This window comes from Mytilus trossulus, chromosome 6 (assembly GCF_036588685.1).
Source record: "Mytilus trossulus isolate FHL-02 chromosome 6, PNRI_Mtr1.1.1.hap1, whole genome shotgun sequence".
NCBI classification, from domain to species: domain Eukaryota; kingdom Metazoa; phylum Mollusca; class Bivalvia; order Mytilida; family Mytilidae; genus Mytilus; species Mytilus trossulus.
The window spans coordinates 12,929,874-12,949,800 of NC_086378.1; the positions used below are offsets into that span (position 1 = coordinate 12,929,874).

General features: G+C 33.7%; 1 protein-coding gene across 1 annotated transcript in view; it reads left to right on the plus strand.

The window, feature by feature from the left end:
• LOC134723199 (uncharacterized) overlaps positions 1 to 17,942 on the plus strand; it is a 32,516-nt gene extending 14,574 nt beyond the window's left edge. Inside the window, exons 2-6 of the mRNA XM_063586827.1 lie at positions 10,311 to 10,687; positions 11,764 to 11,829; positions 14,396 to 14,482; positions 15,303 to 15,437; positions 17,715 to 17,942. Coding sequence (XP_063442897.1) covers positions 10,319 to 10,687; positions 11,764 to 11,829; positions 14,396 to 14,482; positions 15,303 to 15,437; positions 17,715 to 17,930 — 873 coding nt within the window. The 5' untranslated portion in view covers positions 10,311 to 10,318 and the 3' untranslated portion in view covers positions 17,931 to 17,942. The remainder of the gene's footprint in view (positions 1 to 10,310; positions 10,688 to 11,763; positions 11,830 to 14,395; positions 14,483 to 15,302; positions 15,438 to 17,714) is intronic.
• Positions 17,943 to 19,927: the final 1,985 nt, after the last annotated feature.

Genomic DNA, 19,927 nt, shown 5'->3' on the forward strand with positions numbered 1-19,927 from the left:
TCTTCTGATCTAGGCAAAGTTGTTGTGACCTTTGAAATATCTGATGGTACACAAACACATGGACCATGCACAGCTTTTTGTCCACCCTTAGGTAAAGCAACAATTTTCATGAAAGGTATATTTAATGAAATAAGATGTTGTTCTAGTTGATTTAATCTGTTAAGTTTTAGTGGAATATCCTCTAGAGCCAAGTTGTTAGCAAAAGATTCAGCAGGTATTTTTCCTTTAAGAATCTTTCTATGGCATGTGTAACAAATCCAAAGTGTAGCTCTGCTGGCTCCCTGATATAAACATTCATCTTTGCATTCTTCTGAACATCTATGTAAATACTTCTCAGAAATACATATGTCTGCTATATCTTTGCCACAACCTGGTTTATACAATTCTCTTCTACATTGTACAACTTGATTTTCGAATAACAGTCTAAAGCAGCAAGAACAAACAAATTCTGGACCCTTACTTACATTTTTCCTAAAGTTTTCAATAACTTTTGTAACATCATTACTGTCCTCTTTGGCATTCTTTCTTCTAGTCAATATCTGATCTTTGACTTTTCTTTTGAAATCATCATCATCAGCATATTTCTGTATGCTTGCCCGTTTGACTTCTCTTTTGAAATCATCATCATTAGCATATTTCTGTATGCTTGCCTGTTTGACTTCTCTTTTGAAATCATCATCATTAGCATATTTCTGTATGCTTGCCCGTTTGACTTCTCTTTTGAAATCATCATCATCAGCATATTTCTGTATGCTTGCCTGTTTGACTTCTCTTTTGAAATCATCATCATTAGCATATTTCTGTATGCTTGCCCGTTTGACTTCTCTTTTGAAATCATTATCATCAGCATATTTCTGTATGCTTGCCCGTTTAACTTCTCTTTTGAAATCATTATCATCAGCATATTTCTGTATGCTTGCCCGTTTGACTTCTCTTTTGAAATCATTATCATCAGCATATTTCTGTATGCTTGCCTGTTTGACTTCTCTTTTGAAATCATCATCATCAGCATATTTCTGTATGCTTGCCTGTTTGACTTCTCTTTTAAAATCATCATCATTAGCATATTTCTGTATGCTTGCCCGTTTGACTTCTCTTTTGAAATCATTATCATCAGCATATTTCTGTATGCTTGCCTGTTTGACTTCTCTTTTGAAATCATCATCATCAGCATATTTCTGTATGCTTGCCTGTTTGACTTTACTTTTGAAATCATCATCATTAGCATATTTCTGTATGCTTGCCTGTTTGACTTTACTTTTGAAATCATCATCATCAGCATATTTCTGAATGCTTGATTTTCTGACATAGCTGTTGTGTTCTTTATCATTTGCATACTTTTGAATACTTTTTCTTTTCTTTGATTCCCTGTATGATCTGTCTTGTTCATACTTACTATTTTGCTTTTCTATTTTATTGAATCTAAACTGACCATCCAACTGATACTTTAGTTTATCTTTTTCATTTTTTGTCAAACCTTGGTTTGGTGTTCGAGGTTTACAGACAGCTAGACCTTTACCTGGCCATTCCAAACAAGTTTTTTTCTTAATTAAACCATAACTATTTTCATCTTCCTTTAAGCATTTCTTTGGAAAATTCAACTCATGTTGTTCATATTTTCTCTTCATTGTACCTTCATGAGATAGTTCATAGTGTAAGTTCATTTTGTCTTTCTCTGCACCAGATTGATTTCGTTTCTTGGCACTTTCTTTACTGTTTAATGTTACCGCTTCTTTACCACCAGGTAAAACAGAAAGAACAACTTCATAGTGATTACCTACATTATTAAGATAAATTGCTTGATCATTCACATTATTCTTGCTACTGATTTGCTTTGAGGAGTATTTAATCCATTTACCTTCTAAATATGTAAAAATGTCAGTTTTTAATAAATCAGCAGCAGCTAATATTTCCAACTCAGTTCCCCAAACATTGTCTTCTATCATATTAGTACGTTTCATATACTCATTGACTGTTTCAGAATCAAGAAAAGAATTGAACTGATGTGAATGACACAAGATGTGGCGCACTAATTCATTTCTTATTTGTTTAAAGTTTTCTTGCCTGCTTGATACTGCATATGAAATAGCTCTGAATAAACAGTTGCCGTCTGCAGTGATTTGTTTTGATTTTAAAGGTGTACCTATATTGTGTGTTGGCATTAGCCGGTTTTTCAAAACAAATTTTGATTTAATATCTAAAATATTACAAAGTTTTTTTTTTGTATAATAATCAATTGGATTAAATAAATAGCATGTTTGAGTTGGGACACCAATAAATTCTACGTCAGAGTTGTTTTCATCCTCTAAAACCTCTCTATTGTTAATATTTCCAATTAATTTGTCAAGATTGTTAGTGGCAGAATCTTCATCTTGAATTTCGATGTTGATTCCTGTTACTTCAAATTCTGCATTTACATCTCCTTGCACAAAATTGTAAAAGTGTTGGTACAAACTGTTCACATCATTAATCTGAATAACAATGCTTTTACCACAGCTGTCTTGTAAGCCAAAACAATTTCTAGCATGTGAATCAAATAAATACATTTTCCCATTTTGCCTAATAATGGCACTAGTAAAACCCCTTACACAAACAAAACATCCATCTGAATCAATAAGAGCCTCTTGAAGAGCATGATCCAAAGAAAGAACATTAAATTCAATTTTACCATTATTATCTATCAAAGCAAATATAGACTCTTTTCTGTTACACTTAACAATCATATCTCTTATTTCCACCATTTTCGGCAATTCTGTTACTAACAACTCTTCATTATCACCATGAATCCAAGTATACAAAATATTCCCTTCTATCAAGATTTTGTCCAAGAAAGTCATATTCCAATATTCAATCAAACTGAGTTTGCTGTAAGCTATGGCTGTTAATGAATTTGCTACACATTGTTTACCACTATTGTTTCTGAACCTGTCATCACCTTGATGGAAACTACCTTGCATCATAAATGGTTGATTAACTGAACATGTATTTTCTAAATTCCTTACCTCATTTCTAGTTTTTTCTTGATCTACTAAATTAAGGTCAGTTTCTTCATTTTCTATTTTCCCCTGAATCAGCTTTCTTGATCTTATTTTGCTATAATGAGAAGAATCAGAGGAATGTTTATTGTTTCTAATATCAACTTTGCCACCTATAAAATTTATTTTATTTTTTGAACTACCATTCACTTTTACTGACTTGATATTATTGCTTTCTTCACTCCCTGAAGCTATGTTTAAATGAACATCAGGAGGCAACATTTTAAAGCCTGAACTACATACAGATTCTAACTTTGCTTTTTTTGTTTTTGGTGGTTCATCAAATTCTAACGTTAGCCTTATTTTGGATTCGATCTCGCAATCTGACTGGTCTGTTTGTAATGTTGATATGTTTATGTCTTTTATTTCTTGTGTTCTGTACACAGATTTGGGTTTAGTTTTTACTTCTGGTATAGGTTCAGTTTGCATTTCTTGCATTAGTTCATTGTTAATTTCTTGTTTAGATTCAGTATTGCATTCTTCAGTATTGATTTCTAGTATTGAATCAGTATTGTATATTGTAGTATTTGACTCAGTATTGTATATTCTAGTATTTGGTTCAGTACTGTTTATTCTTAGTATTGTTTCAGTATTGTATTCTTGAACCTTTTGCTTTGTTTCAATTATACTGGTGACATCTAATGATGTTTCTACCACCAGTTTCGTCTGTCCTGCAACACCAACTTTTGGTGAGGGTACTCTCGGCGGAGTACAAACCCACGGTGGGGAGTCAGAGCTCAGTGGCATATCCATGCTTTGGATAGACAGGCTTCCCAGAGGAGGTTCTAACCTCTGGGCATTTGAAGGATTTTTCTCACAAGGAGAAGCCAACCTTCTGGCTAAGAGTTCTTCCTCACCTAGAGGTGCCAACTCTATAGAGGCAACACTGCTTTGTCGTCTACTTCTCATTCTCTCCTTCTGCTCTCTAGCTACAGTAGCTTTGCTCTTTCTTTTACGACCCATTTTCTGTCAAAATAGAAAATCAACAAGTTAATAAACAACAGACTTTTGAGAGTCTGTATCACTCACCTTGTAAAAATATGCTATTTGATATTTATTTTTCTGTGATTGTAATCATTTATGTTTCCTTGTTCATGTTATTTGTAAATCTTATTTAGTGGACTTTATGTAGATATTGTAATGATGATCATTTTTACTGTTTCCAGTTTATACTTACATGTATCTATTCAAGCTTTCATAATAATTGGCAAAATAATAGAAATAAGAAAAACAAGAGTGCACACGCTGAAATTTTTCGCCTGCTTTACTAACCATGATTGGTTTTACGTTGATAGTCCTAAAGAAAAAGTTTAATACTAGTATCACATAAACTTAAAATTATCAATGATCCATGAAAATGAGGTCAAAGTCAAATGAACCCTGCCAGACAGACATGTACACCTTACAATCATTCCATACACCAAACATAGTTGATCTATTGCTTATAGTATACAAGAAAAAGACCAAACCATAAAAACTTAATATTGACCAATGAACCATGAAAATGAGATCAAGGACAAATGACGCTTGCCAGAAAGACATGTACAGCTTACAATCATTCCATACACCAAATATAATTCACCTATTGCTTATAGTATTAGAAAAACAGACCAAAACAGAAAAACTAAGCATTGACCAATGAACCATGAAAATGAGGTCAAGGACAAATGACACCTGCCAGAGAGACATTTTTACCTCACAATTAGTCAATACACCAAATATAGTTGACCTATTGCTTATAGTATTACAAAAACAGACCAAAACACGAAAAATTTACATTGACCCATGAACCTTGAAAATGAGGTCAGATGAAATCATGTCGACTTATTTGTAGATCTTATTGTACTGAACATTTTGCTATATAATGTTCTATATGCTGTTCCTCTCTATCGATTATCTTAATCAATTAAGGGGCTTATGTTTATATACAAAATCTGAAAACTATGGGAGTACAGGACATTCCTGTAAACTAGAGGCTCTAACGAGCCTGTGTCGCTCACCTTGGTCTATGTGAATATTTAATAAAGGACACAGATGGATTCATAACAAAATGTGTGTTTTGGTGATGGTGATGTGTTTGTAGATCTTACTTTACTGAACATTCTTGCTGCATACAATTATCCCTATATATAATGATTGGCCCATTAGTTTCAGTGGAAAATGTTAGTAAAAATTTACAAATTTTATAAAAATTGACTATAAAGGCCAATAACTCCTTAGGGGGTCAATTGACCATTTTGGTCATGTTGACTTATTTTTAGGTCTTACTTTGCTTTATTTATTGCTGTTTACAGTTTATCGCTATCTATATTAATATTCAAGACAATAACAAAAAACGGCAAAATTTCCTTAAAATTACCAATTCAGGGGCAGCACTCTAACAACCCGTTGTCCAATTCATCTGAAAATTTCAGAGCAGGTAGATCTTGACCTGATTAACAATATGAACCCCAATCAGATTTGCTCTAAATGCTTTGGTTTTTGAGTTATAAGCCAAAAACTGCATTTCACCCTTTTGTTCTATTTTTAGACATGGCGGTCATCGAGGTTGGTTGGCCGGGTCACTGCACACAATTTTAAAACTAGATACTCCAATGATGATTGTGGCCAAGTTTGATTTTATTCGGCCCAGTAGTTTTAGAGGAGAAAATGTTTGTAAAAGATAACAGGTTTACGAAAAATGGTTCAAAATGGACTATAAAGGGCAATAACTCCTTAAGGGGTCAACAGACCATTTTGGTTCTGTTGACTTATTTGCAGATCTTACTTTGCTGAACATTTTTGCTATTTACAGTTTATCTCTATCTATAATAATATTCAAGATAATAACCAAAAAACAGCAAAATTTCCTTAAAATTACCAATTCAGGGGCAGCACTCTAACAACCAGTTGTCCAATTCATCTGAAAATTTCAGAACAGATAGATCTTGACCTGATATAAACCTCAATCAGATTTGCTCTAAATGCTTTGTTTTTTGAGTTATAAGCCAAAAACTGCATTTTACCCCTATGTTCTATTTTTAGCCATGGCAGCCATCTTGGTTGGTTGGCTGGGTCACCGGACACAATTATCAAACTAGATACCCTGATGATGATTTTGGCCATGTTTAGTTAAATTTGACCCAGTAGTTTCAGAGAAGATTTTTGTAAACATTAAAAACGACGGACGCCAAGTGATTGAAAAAGCTCACTTGGCACGGCCCTTCGTGCCAGGTGAGCTAAAAAGATGAAGAGCTATGATCCAGATTTCAATGTTGAATTCAATCAAATATATTTGTTTAATACATCATTGATTTTATTCTTTCAATAAAGTTTATAAATAACATTCCGTCTATTTTTTGTCTATCAGTACATGAAAAAAGAAAAAAAGAACCAGACATTATCTACATGTATTAATAAATAAATTAATTTTTCCTTGACCAGTACTTTTAAATTAAACAATAAACAGATTTGTTTAAAATGTTGTTCAATATTGCTCAAGTATTTATCATCTTTTTTCATGCATTTACTGCTTAGTGTAAGTCTTTATATTTTTATTTCCCGTCATGTCAAAAATGCAAACAAATCACCCCAAGCTTGTTTTTTCTGACTGTTAATGACGTCTTTACACTAAATTCATTGGATGTTGGATGTGTACTGATTGATAATTAAGTTTTAGATGCATGATTTTTTTTATTAGTTGTAATTGGCTCACTAGCTGCAGTATCGTAGCTCTTTAGGTCCTTATGTTATTTTTTGACTATTTGCGGACCATAGAGCTACGGATTTTTCCTATTTCAAAACGTTCGGAATTGCGACTCAGGTTCAGGTCGCACTTATTTCCCTAAAATTTATTCTTTAGAATCCATGCAAAGCTTGTCAATATATCTAGTTCGTTCCGTTAGATATTTTTCTAGGATATGACGTACGTATTTATGTTTGAATATTCATTTCCTTAACACTATATATTATCTAATTATTTCCATTTGTATACGTTCTCCGCCTATTTTGTTCGGCCATATTGAATCTCGTGGTGACGTCACGAAAAACAAGAAAAGATAACTCCAATTTCCTTGATCTCCTATGTTGGAGGTGAGGAACGCCTACGAAAAACAAGAACAGATAACTCTTGTAGAAAAACACGTGTTAGTTTGTTTACTTATTTCTAAGCGAGAATCAAGTGTTTAAAAGACTTTAAAACATTTATTCATACTAAAAATTTAAATTCAATGAAATAATTATTATTTCCGTTAGTTTATAATCTTAATTAAACGTACTTTCATTCAAAAAGTCATGAAAATAAAATAAAAGACAACGTAAACAAACTAACACGTGCTTTCCTACAAGAGTTATCTTTTCTTGTTTTTTCGTGACGTCACCACGAGATTCAATATGGCCGAACAAAATAGGCAGAGAATGTAACACATTTTGTCATTATTGTGGCAATTAACATTTGTTAAAATTTCGTAAGAATTGGTAAAACATTACTCAAGTTAAAAGCACAGAATTCATTATCTTCGCCTACGAATGCCAAGTACAGGAGATCCTTGTTTTTGCACGCCTGATTGTGATTGGCGGGCTAAATAATTTATGACAGTTATTGTTTGATTTTCTTTATTAATTTGTTCTTCAAATTACAGTTGTGTTATGATCGTCAGTTTGCCAAGAATTCCGCTCAAACTGGTGCTAGGGGCCGTCTTAAACTTGCAGCGAAGTGAGAGATTTTATTCCTTGTTCAAGTCCTCACTATGACTTTGAGATGAAGAACAGCAATAAAAGCACTGTTCCTTTGCTTTTTGTGTGTTTGATATGCATGAATCATGATTTTTTTGTGTCATGGATGGATACCTCACATCCTTTCTTTTATATTACATACACTGTTCACTAATTTATGATAATATATCAATGGCCTTTAGAAATAATTTATTTGCTTTGTTTCAAGCACATTTAACAAATCACAAGGGGAGGTTTTACTTGAATAAGTCCAAGAAAAAAATGTGCAGGGTTCCCACTTACAATGGCGTTTCAGAAAGGAAGTTCTACGCTGAATTCTGGGATAGATAATCATCACATCTCGGACCAAATTCAAGTCGGACCACGAACACTCGGACCAATTCTAAAACAACTCGGACCATGTACGAAAGCTCATATACTACAAAAACAAAAGCTACAGAAAGTACAGATCTCAGTGGATGATCAAAAGGGGGGCGTTTGACAATACATTCTACTTCTATTGGAACATCTATTTTATATTACAAAAGGAAAGACCTCTCAATTGTTCAAGAACAATTGACGTTTTAATTATTATTATTATTCTTCCGCCAAACTTTGACGAAGTTAGCAGCCTAAACCGTAAGACGTGTCGCTTTCATGTTCACACTTTGTATCGGTGTCATGAATACCTATCTGGAACTCACCCTGTTAGTCGAAATATTTTGTCGGTTCGGAGTAATCCCTCCGTAACCAAAAAACCTTGTTATCGTTCCAACACCGTAACCATAATAGGTAGAAAAATAACTAAGGGTGAAATTTGTTCAGGACCAGACCCTGGTTCTTCGTTACATTTGGATCGAAAAGATTCAACGACTCATTGGTAGGGTTATGCCCCTATGAAAATTAACCGGTGTCGGTTGACCACCAAAACTCAGAAACCGTAAGTCGTAGACACCTAGGATCTTCACCAATCATCATCAATTTATGTATCTTTGAAAAATACCTCAAGGTCAAATTTGTATGTTGACCTTGACCTTTGACCTAACACCTTGTTATGGGATAATCTCAGAAACCATTATACTTACAGAAGTTTTAAATAGTGGAAAATGTTTGGGTCATTACGGCACAACTTTGTTACATTTTGACCGAAGAGATTTGACCTTTTTTTAAGGGGCATAACACCTGTTTTAGGTTTCTGGAAAGACAAAATCATCTTTTACTATATAACCAAAGGTCCTAGACCCATGGGGTCTTCGGCAATGACATTGGGGACTAATGACCTTGACAAAGGTCAAAAGGTCAAAGGTCAAGGTCATGTCCCATATAGCGAATTTGGTGTTTTTAACCTTATTTAAAGGTTTTTCAGTGTGTTTTAAAGCTTTTCAATACATTCTACGTCTATTTGAACATGTATTTTACATTACAAAAGGAAAGACCTCTCAATTGTTCAAGAACAATTGACAGTTTAATTATTATTATTATTCTTTCCGCCAAACTTTAACGAAATTTCCCAAAAAAAGTACGCGACATATTGAAATGATATTAGGAATCTAGTATCGGTTGACCAAGAGCTATCTTGTGGTGAGGGCACGACCCCGTAACATTTCCTTTATAGGGGTTATCTCCCCTAACACCGAAAACCTTGTTATCACTCTAACTCCATAACCATAATAGGTACAAAAAAAACAAAGGGTGGAATTTGTTCAAGAACAGACCCTGGTGCTTTGTTACATTTGAATTGAAAAGATTTAACGACTCATTGGTATGGTTATGCCCCTTTGAAAATTAACAAAAGTCGGTTGGCCACTAAAACTCAGAAACTGTAAGTTGTAGCCACCTAGGATTATCACCAATGATCATCAATTCACATATACATGAAAATTGACCTAAGGTCAAAGGTCAAGGTCATAACCTAGATTTTGACCTTAGCTTGTTATCGGATTTACTCAATAACCGTAAAAGATGGCTGATAAAATGTAACGAAGAAAATGTGTGTCTTGTCGAGATCTACATTTGTTATGTTTGGTTTAAAATTATTGGACCAACTGTTATGGAACTAGGGCACCAAAACTGTTTTTGGGGTCCGAAATGATGATTGTTTGCTTATAACCCAAAAGTGGTTAGAGATAGAAAGAAACTTTGAATTGCAAAAATGATTAGCATAATAAGAACTACAAAGTTAGGTCAAGGTCAGAGGTCAAGTCCCTAGCAACGACATGAAACACCTTAGCAACCATATATTTTTGAACTTAGAAGGCTATGAATAATATAAATATGAAATTTTTAACACTGGAAATGACATTTTTGTCCCTAGCAACGACATATAAGTCCTTAACAATCACTTATTTTTTTTATCTTTAAATACTATGAATAGTACATATGACATTTTTAATACTTGCAGTAATATTTTTATCCTTATGAATGATTTTTGTCCTTAGCAACCACTTGTTATGAACATAAAAGTCCTTAGAAACCATATATTTTTTAACTAAGAAGGCAATTAATAAAAGAAAAAAGGAAAGACCTATCAATTGTTCATGAACAATTGACTTTTAATGTTTTCCATGTATTCTTTAATTCTAGCTACCAGTATGATCTCACACCCTATCAATGAACCTGGATTTGCAGCTATAATACATGACCCAGTCGTACAAACTGTCACGCACCCATCTGTTGCTCATATAGGCCACAATTTGGTTGCACCTAGTCAAGAACCGATTTTTCCTGTGAGAACATTCCGGATTCTTGGAGGATCTCAGATTGTTCTAGCTATTGTTTGTATGGTTCACAGCTTCATTGGTGTAATTCTAGATGCCATTGAAATGAACCGGAACTGTCGTCACTCATACAAAAGTTACTATGGTGTGCATGATCCCTGGTTCTGGCAGTGCTGGATATGGAGAAGATACACAGAACCTTTGCTTGCATTTGATCTTACTTGTCTGATATGCTCAGGATGGGTATGTTTAGTTAACTACTTCCCATGATTTTGATGTAATACATGTGGATTTTCTACTTTATACAATTGAACAAAACATACACTCAACAAACCAAACACACACACGTGACACACGCATAGATACATACACAATATGTTCATAATTTTATGAATAATTTGAACGAGAAAATAATGTTTTTTTTTCTAATGGCAGCTGTACGAACTTATCTTTCTAGATGTCATTAAAGCTTTTCTCACGATTTGGTATGTGTTGTTCAGTTACCATATGTCTGACTTTGATTTAATATGGATAGGTCAATACCAAGTTGTAGCTGTTTATTGTTCAGTTACCATATGTCAAACTCTGATTTGATATGGGTAGGTCAATACTAAGTTGTAGCTGTTTGTTGTTCAGTTACCATATGTCGGACTTTGATTTAATATGGATAGGTCAATACTAAGTTGTAGCTGTTTGTTGTTCAGTTACCATATGTCTGACTTTGATTTTATATGGGTAGATCAATACTAAGTTGTAGCTGTTTGTTGTTCAGTTACCATATTTCGGACTTTGATTTAATATGGATAGGTCAATACTAAGTTGAAGCTGTTTGTTGTTCAGTTACCATATGTTGGACTTTGATTTAATATGGATAGGTCAATACTAAGTTGTAACTGTTTGTTGTTCAGGAACCATATGTCGGACTCTGATTTGATATGGGTAGGTCAATACTAAGTTGTAGCTGTTTGTTGTTCAGTTACCATATGTCGGACTTTGATTTGATATGGGTAGGTCAATACTAAGTTGTAGCTGTTTGTTTATGGATTTATATGAAGCTTAGCCAAAACAGTGATTCAAGATAGTAAAGGAACAGGTTTGTAATGTGTTGTGCTGTTATCCCACTGTCCGATGCTAGGCATAGGGTTTGGCTTCTGCTAAATTGTTTAATCTAGCAACATTTTGTACGTGCATTCTAGTTCATTAAAAAGGTTTTGTAAGTTCTAGTGTGACTAGCTGTTCGTTCACATTGAGTAAAACAGTAAAAAAAAAAGCAAGCCGGTGTTACATTTAAAATACATGAATTTTAACTTCTTTTTTAGTTTTTATTCACCGGATTCTTTCCCATTTGTATGTCACGAAAGAAAATAAATAACTGGAAAAACCTGGTGAGTAAACAGGCCTGCTTATAAATATGCTCTTATTGCCATTCTGGTATCTACAAATTCTTGCAAAAGAGTGCGGGCTTGTAGCGTCATTAGTCTGCTCTTTTGCGAAATCTACAAGGGTGTCTTTAACGTGCAAGATATATGGCTCTCTCTTAACACGGGTCAGCCATTTATTGTTTCCTTCTGACGGACTATCATCGTTTCCTGAAGACCATAATCGCAAATGGTGTCCCAGAAATTTTCATCCGAGACTGGAATCGAACCAGGAACCTTTGTGTTAGTAGTCCGATGTACTAACCACTGCACCACGGATCTCTCACATATTGGTACACCTGACGAGTTGAAATACGACTTATCAGGGGTGTTCGAATCAAACAGTCTGGTTGCCATATAAAAACAAATTATTATAAATGTATCGTTATTTGTAAAGCCAAACAAGTAAATAGTTGAATAGTTGAAGAGCATTGAGGATCCAAAATTAAAAAAGTTGTCCAAATACGGCTAAGGTAAATAGTTATCAAAAATACCAGGATTATAATTTTATACGCCAGACGCGCGTTTCGTCTACATAAGACTCATCAGTGACGCTCAGATCAAAATAGTTAAAAAAGCCAAACAAATACAAAGTTGAAGAGCATTGAGGACCCAAAATTCCAAAAAGTTGTGCCAAATACGGCTAAGGTAATCTACTCCTGGGGTAAGAAAATCCTTAGTTTTTCGAAAAATTCAAAGTTTTGCATACAGAAAATTTATAAAAATGACCACAAAATTGATATTCATGTCAACACCGAAGTGCTGACTACTGGGCTGGTGATACCCTCGGGGACGAAACGTCCACCAGCAGTGGCATCGACCCAGTGGTGTAAATAGTTATCAAAAATACCAGGATTATAATTTTATACGCCAGACGCGCGTTTCGTCTACATAAGACTCATCAGTGACGCTCAGATCAAAATAGTTAAAAAAGCCAAACAAATACAAAGTTGAAGAGCATTGAGGACCCAAAATTCCAAAAAGTTGTGCCAAATACGGCTAAGGTAATCTACTCCTGGGGTAATCTATGCCTGGGATAAGACAATCCTTAGTTTAAAAAAAAATAAAAGTTTTGTTAACATGTAATTTATAAAAATGACCACATATTCATGTCAACACCAAAAGTGTTGACTACTGGGTTGGTGATACCCGCGGGGACGATACGTCCACCAGCATTGGCATCGACCCAGTGGTTTAAAAGTTATCAAAGGTACCAGGATTATAATCGAGTACGGCAGACGCGCGTTTCGTCTACATAAGACTCATCAGTGACGCTCATATCAAAATATTTGTAAAGCCAAACAAGTAAAAAGTTGAAGAGCATTGAGGATCCAAAATTCAAAAAAGGTACGCCAAATACGGCTAAGGTAATATATGTCTGGGATAAGAAAATCCTTAGTTTTAAAAAAAATCAAAGTTTTGTAAATAGGTAATTTATAAAAATGAACGCATTATTGATATTCATGCCAACACCGAAGTGTTGACTACTAGGCTGGTGATACCCTCGGGGACGAAACGTCCACCAGCTGTGGCATCGACCCACTAGTGTAAAAGTTATCAAATGTACCAGTTTATAATTTAGTACGCTAGAAGCGCGTTTCGTCTACATAAGACTCATCAGTGACGCTCACATCAAAATATTTGTAAAGCCAAACAAGTAAATAGTTGAAGAGCGTTGAGGATCCAAAACTCAAAAAAGTTGTGCCAAATACGGCTAAGGTAATCTATGTCTGGAATAAGAAAATTCCTAGTTTAAAAAAAAATCAAAGTTTTGTAAACAGGTAATTTATAAAAATGACCACATTATTGATGTTCATTTCAACACCGAAGTGTTGACTACTGGGCTGGTGATACCCTCGGGGACGAAACGTCCAACAGCAGTGGCATCGACCCAGTGGTGTAAAAGTTTTCAAAGGTACCAGGATTATAATTAAGTACGCCAGACGCTCGTTTCGTCTTCATAAGACTTAGCAGTGACGCTCATATCTGTTCAAAACTCGTAAATCTATAGACAAAAAAATAAATTGGGGTTACAAACTAAAACTGAGGGAAACGCATTAAATATAAGAGGAAAACAACGACACAACATAAAAAATGTAACACACACAGAAACAGACTAAGCATTAGACAAAATCCGATGAGAATAACAAATATACAAGTAAATAGTTGAAGAGCATTGAGGATCCAAAAATCAAAAAAGTTGTGCCAAATACGGCTAAGGTAATCTATGCCTTGGATAAGAAAATCCTTATTTAAAAAAAAATCAAAGTTTTGTAAACAGGTAATTTATTAAAATGACCACATTATTGATATTCATTTTAACATCGAAGTGTTGACTACTGGGCTGGTGATACCCTCGGGGACGAAACGTCCACCAGCAGTGGCATCGACCCAGTGGTGTAAAAGTTGTCAAAGGTACCAGGATTATAATTTAGAACGCCAGACACGTAAAGAATAAAACTTGCCTGATTATGTTGTATTATGTTGTGCTCGACTATTTTGCTCTTTCAACGTTACTTGCTTTATTATTCAGAAAATTGCCTTTATGGTATGTAGTATTATTGGATCGGCTCTATTTGTCCCAATCATATTCAGTCTTGGAGTCATTGGAGCCATTTACGTAAGTATGAGTCGACAATACGATTATGTCTATAGGTAATTAATATTGACATCTGCAATCAAAAGATAGGTGGGGCGTCAGTTTATATGCATTATTGAGGCTCATACAGGGTCAAAAACGACCTGCGATCTCTAGACTTTTTAGAGGCCACTTCCGACCTGAGGGCCTTCTATAAACGACATGCGACCTGTAAAATTTGGAAAAAAAACGACCTCCGACTTCACCCACGCTAAAAACGACCTTGTCATTTTGGGCGCGATGTTTTCCTTTGTAGTCCTTTGTTTTTTAATAGCAGTATAAGCTGAAATCCTGCCTTTCTATTGACTGCAGATGCCTTAACTTCAATGCTTGAGCAAAGATTTATAGAAATGAAGCAAGCAAGCATATTAAATCTTTAAACTACAAGTACTACGTAAATAACACTTGAAATCACCAGATGGTATCCATTCAGTGGCAGATATTAAGCACAATATTTGAATTAACGAGTATGGCAATTTGGGAATTTCTGTATTTTCGTTTTGTACAAATGATTTTTGTAGATGGATTTCGGAGAAAAAAACATATTTCGCCGCCTCCTTTACCTACTTTTACCTTCTGCTGTTGTTTTTTTATTTGGTCGGGTTGTTGTCTCTTTGACACATTCCCCATTTCCATTCTCAATTTTATACATTAATTTATTGATATATTTAATACATTTAAAAAATATTTTACCTTTGGAAATATAAATGCTTTATCTATATATTTTTTTATAATTTATAATAACACACGTGTTTCAAAAAGATATATTATATAACAGAAATGATTATAAATTTTATTTCAGCGAGAATTCCACAATGGAAAAGTAGTAGTGTTGTCAGCCTTTTTGACCATATTTTCTGCTGCTCAGTTTGTTGTGGGCATACTTTCAGCGTCTTATTGCTGTTGTTGTTCTCCATGGGAAGTTTCAGAACCCACCGTAAGTTTAGAAGTCTTCCTACGTTATATACATTTACTAGTATTTTAGATTTTACAGGTATTAAAAACAGGATGCTACAAATTCCTTTACTCATCCTGTTCCAAATAATATATATTTTCGTTGCTTTCAAAGTCATCACGGAGCACTACACAGCTACTTTTGCATAGGTACTATTTCTGTACTAAAAATCTGTAGAACTGGAAATTTACTTTTAATATTCAGTACTATTTTGTTATTTTAAAACTATTGTAATATTTAGGTATCTGTATTTTACAGTACTTAATTTGTACTTGAATTTAGATACTACAGATTTTTGTTTTGATTACTACCGTTACATTTTCAGCATTTTGAAAGTTTTTCTATTTCAAATCTCTTAAAATTATGATTTTCAAACATGGAATATTGTATTGTTTCTGTACCAAAATATTTAATACAAATCAAGTACTGTAAAATACAAGTACCTAAATATTACAATAATTTTAGAGTAAAGAAATAGTACTAAATATTAAAAGTAAATTTCCAGTACTACATATTTTGTATTTATTTGGCTTTTTAACTATTTTGATCTGAGCGTCACTGATGAGTCTTATGTAGACGAAACGCGCGTCTGGCGTATAAAATTATAATCCTGGTACTTTTGATAACTATTTAGTACGGAAATAGTACCTTTGCAAAAGTAGCTGTGTATAGTTCACATTAGATTTTGGCAGGGTTCAAGATTTTTAACATATGTCCCATTGCGGTATGGGCTTTGCTCATTGGCGAAGACCTTTAATTGTTAATTTCTGCAGCATTTGGTCTCTTGTGACGATGTGTCATTGACAACTACATCTTCTTTTTCATAGCTAGTTGCTTAATCTTTTTTTTTCTATGTGGTGTTTGGTATACTGTTGTTTGTATTTTTGTCATGATGTGAGAAGTTTTCTATGTGGGGTTTCGTATACTGTTGTTTGTTTTTTTGTCATGATGTTAGGAGTTTTCTATGTGGGGTTTCGTATACTGTTGTTTGTTTTTTGTCATGATGTTAGGAGTTTTCTATGTGGGGTTTCGTATACTGTTTTTTTTTGTCATGATGTCAGGAGTTTTCTATGTGGGGTTTCGTATACTGTTGTTTGTTTTTTTGTCATGATGTTAGGAGTTTTCTATGTGGGGTTTCGTATACTGTTGTTTGTTTTTTTGTCATGATGTTAGGAGTTTTCTATGTGGGGTTTCGTATACTGTTGTTTGTTTTTTTGTCATGATGTTAGGAGTTTTCTATGTGGGGTTTCGTATACTGTTGTTTGTTTTTTTGTCATGATGTTAGGAGTTTTCTATGTGGGGTTTCGTATACTGTTGTTTGTTTTTTTGTCATGATGTTAGGAGTTTTCTATGTGGGGTTTCGTATACTGTTGTTTGTTTTTTTGTCATGATGTTAGGAGTTTTCTATGTGGGGTTTCGTATACTGTTGTTTGTTTTTTTGTCATGATGTTAGGAGTTTTCTATGTGGGGTTTCGTATACTGTTGTTTGTTTTTTTGTCATGATTTTAGGAGTTTTAATGTCACTTTGTTTTTCACATGTTTTTTTTAAATTTATTGTTAGTGGAGAATTAATGCCGAATACAAGTAAGATGTATCACTTGTTCATCGACAAAACTATTTTGAAGTTATATTTTGAAGTTATATTTTGAAGCAAGATGTCATCTGTAAATATAGAAATAGATAAATGATTTAAGAAAACAACAAGTCCGGGTGCAGGAATTTCTCTCTACATTGAAGACCTGTTAGTGACCTTCTGCTGTTGTTTTTTTATTTGGTCGGGTTGTTGTCTCCCAAGGACCCTAAAATTACTAGTGTAAAACCATTCAAACGGGAAAAACAAAAAACAAAAATCCATCAAGTCAAAACGACGCGGATGTAAGCAATTAAAGGTTTTTGTACGAAGTTCAACTATGAGTAAAACACATACCGATTAGTGAGCATTAAAAGTATAAGCAATCGTGAAATGTGAGACTAAAACGAAAAATCGAAAGGTCTGATTCGAAAAATAAATATGACATACAGCTACCAACATCAACCAATGATCAAGCCCCAGACATGTGCTATGCACATATAGAATTTGACGATTAAAGCATTTTTGTGAGCACTTAATTGTTTGTGCGCTATCTAAATGACATTTAACCCACAGGTCAATATTAATATTAAATTTATGTAAAAAAAACCATAATGCACATTTTTGGCGTACGTATAAGGTTAAAATTGTTTTTGTTTCTTTGTAACAATTTTCCTTTTGCACTTAAGGTGATTTACTTCAGTTCTAATCAGCAAGGAAGGATAATGAGTTCTTCACAAACTCATATACCCGGGAATGACATAAACACTGAACAGTTCCAGAGGCAATCAGAGTACAGCCGGGCATCCCAGTATGAGGTTACGGAGCACTATGACCAAGGAGGAGATAACTTTAAATCACAACATATGACCTATGATGACCCTCCCCCATCTTACAAAGAGTAATATGTTTTTTTATTCCCCATTTTTGGACATCATGTTTTCTGGTATGTGCGTCCGTTCGTTCGTCCATTCGTATGTCCCGCTTCAGGTTAAATTTTTTGGTCGAGGTAGTTTTTGATGAAGTCCAATCAACTTGAAAAATCTTCCCTATGCTATGATCTTTCTAATTTTAATGCCAAATTAGAGATTGTGTCCCATTTTAACGGTCCACTGAACATAGAAAATGATAGTGCAGATGGGGCATCCGTGTTATTGGGACACATTCTTGTTATCCTTACATTTACTTTAGTGTCATAGTCCACAAGTCAATAACCAGTTACTAAATGGTTATTATCGTATCATTGTCAAAGTTGACGTATGCTATGTTTGTTGTTGTGTTGATATGTTAACGTTGCTATTGCATAAATGTTTGGCCTAGTTTTAAAAAAAAATCTTTTATGCATTAAATGTTGATGGACACAGTCTCTATCAGCTCTCCATATTGTTTTGTATTAATCGTTGAAGGGTGGTATATTCGTTGGTAAATGGTTTAAATCGTTGGACAACCATGCGACAAGCCTCGGCAGTGTTTTTTCACTCCATTAATTACTCTTGTACATATTGAGAAAGCCTTTTCTTTTTTCAACTTTTAAATTGGGAGATGAAACATTGCAAAATGTAGAAGTGTGTATGTATCCGAATAGTTTCTTAATAGAATGAAGTCTGTTTTGGGACTTATAAAACATAAGTAAACACACGGTAAAATTACGTTTTCTGTACCCTTCCAAACATCAATAATCGTCGAAGACACTTCCAAACAGGACCCCCAAACAGCACCATATCATGTGACATTGCAGCTCATAAAAGGAAACCCAGATTTTGATAGTTCAATTTCTAGGTAAAACATATTAAAATATTTTGAAAGGAAACCCCCTGTAAATTTTTTTTAAAATCAACCTGTTTGTTAATTTATTAAGATATCTGTTAATTTATTAAGATATCTGTTAATTTATTAAGATATCTGTTAATTTATTAAGATATCATTACTTAATTAGTTCTGCATTGCCCTTGTTATTGATCCTCGACCAGTTCTAATTTTTGATTTGACAAATGTTTTGTAAGCACGTTGCAATTTTTTACATTTCTTTTGTTAAATCTTAATGACGCATTTGCTTTATTTGTGATATTATTTATATGAGAGTTCCTTGTCTGATGGTACCGCAAAGATATTTAGCTTTGTATGTTGATTTTAATTTATGATCAGTTTGTGTGTATTCAAAGATAATTGGTGACGTCAAAGACATTTAGCTTTGTATGTTGATTTTGATTTATGATCAGTTTGTGTGTATTCAAAGATAATTGGTAACGTCAAAGATATTTAGCTTTGTATGTTAATTTTAATTTATGATCAGTTTGTGTGTATTCAAAGATAATTGGTAACGTCAAAGACATTTAGCTTTGTATGTTGATTTTAATTTATGATCAGTTTGTGTGTATTTAGAGATAATTGGTAACGTCAAAGACATTTAGCTTTGTATATCGATTTTAATTTATGATCAGTTTGTGTGTATTTAAAGATAATTAATAACGTCAAAACATTTAGCTTTGTATGTTGATTTTAATTTATGATCAGTTTGTGTGTATTTAAAGATGATTAGTAACGTCAAAGACATTTAGCTTTGTATGTTGATTTTAATTTATGATCAGTTTGTGTGTATTAAGAGATAATTGGTGACGTCAAAGACATTTAGCTTTGTATGTTGATTTTGATTTATGATCAGTTTGTGTGTATTCAAAGATAATTGGTAACGTCAAAGATATTTAGCTTTGTATGTTAATTTTAATTTATGATCAGTTTGTGTGTATTCAAAGATAATTGGTAACGTCAAAGACATTTAGCTTTGTATGTTGATTTTAATTTATGATCAGTTTGTGTGTATTTAAATAATACAAGACTAACAAAGACCAGAGGCTCCTGACTTGGGAAAGGCGCAAAAATGTGGCGGGGTTAATTATATTTG